The sequence below is a fragment of the Lynx rufus genome, unplaced genomic scaffold, assembly GCF_022079265.1.
Source record: "Lynx rufus isolate CCGP_SWC_20201006 ecotype Redwood Valley unplaced genomic scaffold, mLynRuf1.p SCAF_2, whole genome shotgun sequence".
Lineage (NCBI taxonomy): Eukaryota > Metazoa > Chordata > Mammalia > Carnivora > Felidae > Lynx > Lynx rufus.
In genome coordinates, this window is record NW_025814834.1 from 7,122,322 (window position 1) to 7,129,391 (window position 7,070).

Below are 7,070 nucleotides of genomic sequence, written 5' to 3' on the forward strand. Positions count from 1 at the left end.
ACACTGCCCTGTGCCTTCTCCCCCCGCCTCTCCCTCTCCCCACGCTGCTCCCCTCCCTCCTATCTCTGCGAGACGACTCACTGGCCCTGCCGAGTCCTGGGCTGTTCCTGCCCGAGAGGGAGGAGAGCACGTCCATTCCTCGTCCTAGGAGAAGCGGCTCCTCCTGGGGTGGCCAGCAGAGTCGGGGCTGTGCCGGAGGAGTGACACCCGATGTCCGTTCTCCAGCGCTCGGGTCACGCGGGTCCTCCCTTCCCTCTCCCGGCGCTGGCTCGTGTGCTCGGCTCCTGGTGTTGCTGGAGCTGCAGGCCAGCTCTTGGAAGCGGCACGGGGCCACTCTGTCGTGCCAGCGACTGTAGTGGACAAGAGCCTAGCGTGTGGTCCTTTCCACTTGTCCCAGAGGCAGCAGCTCAGTAAAAGGACTGGCCTCCATGGGCATCTGATGGCAGTTCTAAGCCACTTGGGGCCCCAAGGGCTCCATTTCACAGTGGTCTCCTCCCGGCCGCTCCTTTTGTCCCTTACCAGTTGGCCACCTGGCAGGCTGGTCAGGGAGGGTCAGTGCCCCGGGCGGCATCTTCTAGGGCCCTCTGCCCTCCCCTGGTACTCCCGCACCTGATCGGGTCGGGGGTTCGTCCCGGCACCCACTGGGCCACCTAAGGTGAGTCCAGTGACCGCCTCAGCCCGTGAGGGGTCCCGCATGCCGGGAGCCAGGAGAGCGCTCTCTGTTTCTAAAGGTCTCTGCCACCATCTCCTTTCCCTTCTAACAAAAGCTGTACTTGCTTCTCGCGGTTTACCTTTTCTTTATAAAGGTGGATTTTTTTTTCTAATGTATAAAAATGATGTTGGATACAAAAAAAAAAAATTCAGCAAGTGCTCATGAGTACACAGAAGGTGGTAAGGTCACCAGGTGTCCCACACGTCCCAGCTGACATGTGGGTTCTTGCCCTTGCAAACAGACACCTGCACACACAACTAATTTTTGCAAAACAGGGATTGTGGTTTCGAGGCTGGCTTTCTTTGCTCTCCGTTTTAGTGCATGTAAAGTTATTGCCATTTTTAATGATTTCGTGGTACAGGGTGAGGTGCATATAAATGTTAATCAATCCCAGTCAGTGGACATTTAGGTTGACGACAGTTTTTCTCGTTTGAAACAACAGCGCAGGGAACGTTTTGGGCACATAGTGGGAGCGTGCTGGATGCCAGGCTCCATTCTAAACACCGGCGATCCATCGTGGAATACTGTTTCTGCAGACTGAGCCCCTGGAAATCCCAGGAAGTGTGGTTTTATTAGGCTTCTTGGAATCTGGGTGGCCTCCCAGGAAGGTGGGGGGAATCTGCACCCCCTCCCCCCGCCCCGTCCCACAGTGTGTGACAGATCCTGTCTCCCCACACCCCGGCGAACCCGGAGGTGACCAGTCTAACTTTTCCAGTCTGGCAGATGAGAATGGGCACCTTGCTGTTTTGTTTTCTTAGGTGACATGACAGGTCAGGCATCATTTTATGTGTGCTCTGGAGTGTCCTTTCTAGCAGGGACAAGACGCTAACTTTCTCCCCCAGAACCGAGAGCCGCAGCCACAGCCTGACGGGCTTTCCCGCTGGCCTTTGTTGCAGGAGGTGCTGGCCAGCCAGTCTCCGCTGCAGGCAGCGTCTGCTCACCCTCGGGGGCCTGAGCGGGCCAAAGGCAGTGGCGGGGGAGCGGCTGGCTGCAGGTGGCCTCACGTGTCCCCCTTCTTCTGCCAGGTGGTAAAAGCATGCAACGAGGGTGTCAGGAAAATGAGCCGCACGGAGCAGATGATCAGCATTCAGAAGAAGATGGAGTTTAAGATCAAGGTGAACCTGTGCCCGTCCGTGTGTCCCCACCCAGCCGGGCTGGCCTGGGCGAACTCAGTGATTGGCCACCCTTGGGTCTCAGTTCGGTGTCGCCTTCATTGAGGTCTCTTGACACCCCTAGCTGGCCCTAAGAGCCCCCTGTGACCAGGCCATCACATTGGCCTGCACTTACCTTCTGAGAGACGGTGTGCAAGGACCCTGGAGCCACCTGCTCTCATTTCTTGTCCGTGTGGCCTGGAGCAGTTAGTTGACATGAAGCACGTGACAGGGACCATTCCAAGGAGTCTTAAATCGGGGGAAACTGAAAATCTGACAGCAGTTACCAATCTGCCCCAACTTTACGTAAAGCTTCAGGCATTAGTGTGCCCCAAGGGTCCCAGGGTCCTGGGTTTCTGGTGACGTGGTCACATGAGCACACACTGAGGGTCCCTGAGGTCATGCCATGTTTAGGAGGTGAGCCCCAGGTGAGGACGCAGACGTGGCCTTCTGGGCTCCTGCCATATCTCCACCTGCTGGGCCGACCACCGCCAGGAACCCGTCCCCGAGCCATGCAGTGGGGACCTGCAGACCTGGCCTCCTTGCCCCAGGGGACCCAGTTCTCCTCTCCCCTGTGACCTTGGCTCCCCTTCTGATTCCGCATCACACGGGCTGAGCCTGGTAGGGAACGACGACCCTCACACAGGTACGGACACAAGTCCCCATAGACACAAGCACATATACACAGAAGCACACACAGACACATGCACAACAGACAAATGCACAGCTACACACCGGCACAGATACACATACACAGCCACATACGTGTCCATGGGAGCGTGCACCCTTGTGCACGTGCACACACACACACACACACACACACGCGCGCGCTGCCCTTCCTACATTTGCCCAGGACTGCTCCTTCCCCTCAACCCCCCAGTGCAGCACCCCCAAGCTGTCCCTCGGGTTAGGACTCCAGCGAGGCCCAGGGGGACCTCGGGGGAGCACAGCTGTTCTGACGCCACCCCCCACCCACCCAGTCGGTGCCCATCATCTCCCACTCCCGCTGGCTGCTGAAGCAGGGCGAGCTGCGGCAGATGGCGGGCCCCAAGACATCCCGAACCCTGCGGACCAAGAAACTCTTCCGGGAAATTTACCTCTTCCTCTTCAACGACCTGCTGGTGATCTGCCGGCAGATTCCTGGGTAAGCAGTGAGGTTGCTGCCGCTGCGGAGCAGGAGCAGCGGAGGGTGAGGCTTAACTGGCCTGGGGGCCACGGTGGGGCGGGGGGAGGAGGAAGCCTCGGGGTGAGAGGGACCCGTGTTGACATCCAGGGCTTCCAGAATGAGGTGAGGCGTGGCCAGACGGTGGGGCCAGCAGGACTGGCAGGGTGGTTCCCTGGGACCCTGGGGCCTCCTGGGGGCCGGCACCCTCAACCCTGCCCCCCTCGCTCCCCAGAGACAAGTACCAAGTGTTTGACTCGGCCCCGAGAGGCCTCCTCCGCGTGGAGGAGCTGGAGGACCAGGGCCAGACGCTGGCCAACGTGTTCATCCTGCGGCTGCTGGAGAACGCGGACGACCGGGAGGCCACCTACATGCTGAAGGCGACCTCGCAGTGAGTGCCCAGCACCGCCGGCCGCGGCCCCAGCCCCGGCCCCACGGCACCTCCGTGCCTCCTTCCCTGGCGGACCAGGGCTCTGGTTCAGCACATGCTTCGTGGCCCCCTGGCCGCCCAGGCCCCAAGGGCAGGGCTTCTGTCGGGGGTGCGTGTGTGTGCCCTCTGGGGCCCGGACCCTGGAAGGGCCTTTTCTGATGAGACGTAGAAGCCTCGGGCCAGGCTGACCAGTGCACCACATCCCTGGACAGCCCCGGGGCCATCTCATCACCCCGGCGCTTGTCCCCGCCAGAGCTCACAGGCCACCCCACCCATCTCCGTCCAGCTCCCGCCATCCAGACGGGGACAATGACATGTCTGAGAGCTTGCGGTTTCCGGGGTGCCTTTGGGGGTGTCCGGGAGGGCTCTCCCTCACCAGCTGACATTCAGGTGTGTCGGGGAGAGTCTACAGGACTCCCCCGTGCCTCTGCCCGGATTCTGGCCCCCCGCCCCCTCCCGAGCTGTCCTGCTGTGGCCTCGTGGGATGCTTGGGCACCAAGCTCCCCGGGGGGAGGAAGGGCGGTCGCTCTGTGTTTCCGGCAGTCGTCCTCTGTGTCCCAGGAGTGAGATGAAGCGTTGGATGACCTCGCTGGCCCCCAACCGGAGAACCAAGTTTGTTTCCTTCACTTCTCGGCTGCTGGGTGAGTGCCCTCAGGGAGGAGGCTGCCTGCTGGGTGGGGCAGGCAAGGGCAGGTGAGGACGGATGAGGGCAGGTGAGGGGCAGGCATTCTCCACATTCCTGGTGGGGCAGTGCTTACCAGCCCCCAGAGGCCAGCTCCGCTTCCCCGGCCCAGAGGGCCTGTGTGTGAGCTGCGAGCTTAGTACCCTGCTGGTGGACATCGGACTGCCTGAGCTTTGCAAACGTTTGTGTGCTTAGTGAAGAGATAAGTCACTGAGTCTTAAGTGACAGGTACCGCCAGGAAACGAAAGGAATCTGGGCCCAGAAGACAAATGCCAGTGATCTTTTTGGGGTTGCCCGCTCTCTGAAAACCTTACAAAATATTAAAGGGTGCCCGTGCACCTGCCTCACAGAGCAGCTCCTAGCCCTGCCTGTGCTCGCCGAGTCCGGGCCTCCCCAACTGCGGCCAGCACGTCAGGTCCAGGGAGTGCCTTCTCAAGTCCAAAATCAGACCCCCTCCCAGCCCGTCCAGCCCTTTACCCATATACTGTTTTTCTCCAGAGCCCCTGGCTATCTTAGTCACGTTTTCTCTGCAGCCAAACTCTCCTCTCCCTCAAACAGACCCCTTCCGGGTGCTCTGTTCCGGGCAGGCCTGCCCTGCTACCGACGGGGGGTGTCCGGGGTTTGCTGGGTCCCGAGCAGGGCGGGTGACGTGGTGACGAGGACGTGCCACCTCCCCGTCCTCCCCTCAGACTGCCCTCAGGTCCAGTGTGTGCACCCGTATGTGGCCCAGCAGCCAGACGAGCTGACCCTGGAGTTGGCCGACATCCTGAACATCCTGGAAAAGACGGAAGACGGTGAGGGCTGGGGGTCTGGGTGCATCTCCCACTCGTGCCGCCCCCACCCCCGGGACTCTGCACCCGCCTGAGGGATAAGGTGGGGGTGTCTACACCCCGTGTGCAGAAGCAGATGTCATGAGGCCGGGGCTCAGAGACAGGCTGCCCAACAGAGTGATGGTGGCATTCCAGACACCAGGTGGTCAGCTTAGGTACCTCTCCCTTGGGGGGCGTCCCTGGGGTCTCCTGGCCTCACCTTGGGCAGCCGACAGTTGCTGAGGGCTCGGGAATGGGTTTCAAAGTCAATATATTTGGGACACCCCGTGGCACCCTAGGACCACGTTCCCCAGGAGGGGGTCAGGGCAGTGCTCTCCCAGCTTCTGGGGAGACAGACCCAAACTCCCTGTCTCCGGCAGGGGTTCGTCGAGCAGGTGTCCTCTGGAGGGGCCAGCCGGACTCCCTGGCCGGGCGGGGGGCTCAGCCCTCAGCTCTCACCCCCACAAGAGCTGCTTACCCTCCCCGACCCCTCTCTACACAGGGTGGATCTTTGGCGAGCGTCTGCATGACCAGGAGAGAGGCTGGTTCCCCAGCTCCATGACTGAGGAGATCCTGAATCCCAAGATCCGGTCCCAGAACCTCAAAGAATGTTTCCGTGTCCACAAGATGGACGACCCTCAGCGCAGCCAGAATAAGGACCGCAGGAAGCTGGGCAGTCGAAATCGGCAATGACCCCCGGCCCCGGTCGCCAGCCTGGGGGAAGGACGTGGGCGGTCTGGAGCAGCGCCGCGGGGCAGGCAGCCCCCGACAGACGGTGGAGGGCTCTGGGGGACGGCAAGCGCGTCGCGCGGGAGTCACCCCCGCCCCTCCCCCTGCCACGTGCGTCTCGGCCCCCTTGCTTGCAAACGGGAGAAGGGGTGCCTACGTCCTTCCTCCGCCGCATTTGTAAACGAGAAAGTGTATTTTCAACAGTATTATGCCACCTGTCCCTCTTGTCTCTCAGAGGGGGCGGAGGTGCGTCGGCGCCTCCCCAGGCGCTGGAGGAAGCCCCAGACCGGGGGTGTCCCTGGCCGAGGGCAGGGTGGAAGGACTGTCGTGACCGCCTGCACATGTCCTTCTCTCCCCTGGAAGCCATCGGAATCCTCCGTGCGTGCGTGCGTGCGTGCAGATGGCCCGCCCTTGCCTGAGCTTGCTGAGCAGCCCTTGGTCTCCGATTCAAAGGACCAAGAGACCAAATGCCTCTGTCCTCCCCTCCCCAAGCCTCCGCCAGCCTCTGGCTGCACGGCCAGGCCCTGCTTCACAGCAGGCCTACCAGAGCTTGGCCGAGGGCCCACGCCACCTCTGGCTCCCTGACAAGCTGGATGTAACTTGTGTCTTCTGGCCCCTTCAGGAGCCCAGGTGTTGTAAGGAATGAATTGGTCACTGCATCCTGTATCGGTTTTGGTTCCGAGAAAAGCAAATATCATTTTTGGCTGCATTAAAAGAAGCATCATGTATAAAATAAAGGAGGTGAAGGTCTACTCTTTATTGCCTTGCTGCACACGGGAATGAGGTGTTTGGTTCTGGGCAGGGAGAGAAGAACTCCTTTCAAGGCTAATGGAGGAGGCAGGTCCTGAAGAAAGGGGTTGAGATGGCTTCCAGGATAAGGAAAAGCAGCCAGGGTTAGGATCTCAGAATGGAAGGAGATTTGGGGCTCCACCAATGGAAGGATTCCAGAAACAGAAGAGGCAATTTGAGGGAGTCGGGGACACCCTTCTGCCGCGGTGGAAGTGAGAACTCGTGTTTGGAAAACCGCGGTGGGACTGAGGTATCGGTGGTGGTCCCACAGGATGTCTAACACCAGGCACGGGGCTGGGGCTTCATACCTCGGACACTGCTTCCCGCTTTTGGTGCTAGCAAGTTCCCCCAAAGGCTGCAGCTCCTCCCTCAGCCCAGGTAACCCTCACAGATACCCCAGCCCCACTCCCGGTTCTGTCCCGGAGTGTGGCGGGCCTGGAATCTGACCCTGCCCAGCCCTACCTGGGACCACACTCTTTCCGCCGGGATGCACTCTGCTCCGTGCCGGAACAGGCCTTTCGTTAGAAGCCCGGGATTTGGGTCAAGTGGGACTTCGTAGCCTTTTTCCCACAGGCCACAGCATGGCTCTTGCATTCTTGAGACCTC

At 60.7% G+C, this 7,070-nt stretch overlaps 1 protein-coding gene across 2 annotated transcripts in view; it reads left to right on the top strand.

The window, feature by feature from the left end:
* The window catches only part of NGEF (neuronal guanine nucleotide exchange factor), a 73,091-nt gene extending 67,452 nt beyond the window's left edge, over positions 1-5,639 (top strand). For both annotated transcript variants that reach the window (XM_047085911.1, XM_047085912.1), the window contains 6 exons: positions 1,738-1,827; positions 2,844-3,007; positions 3,261-3,416; positions 4,017-4,096; positions 4,827-4,931; positions 5,449-5,639. In XM_047085911.1, coding sequence (XP_046941867.1) covers positions 1,738-1,827; positions 2,844-3,007; positions 3,261-3,416; positions 4,017-4,096; positions 4,827-4,931; positions 5,449-5,639 — 786 coding nt within the window. The remainder of the gene's footprint in view (positions 1-1,737; positions 1,828-2,843; positions 3,008-3,260; positions 3,417-4,016; positions 4,097-4,826; positions 4,932-5,448) is intronic.
* Positions 5,640-7,070: the final 1,431 nt, after the last annotated feature.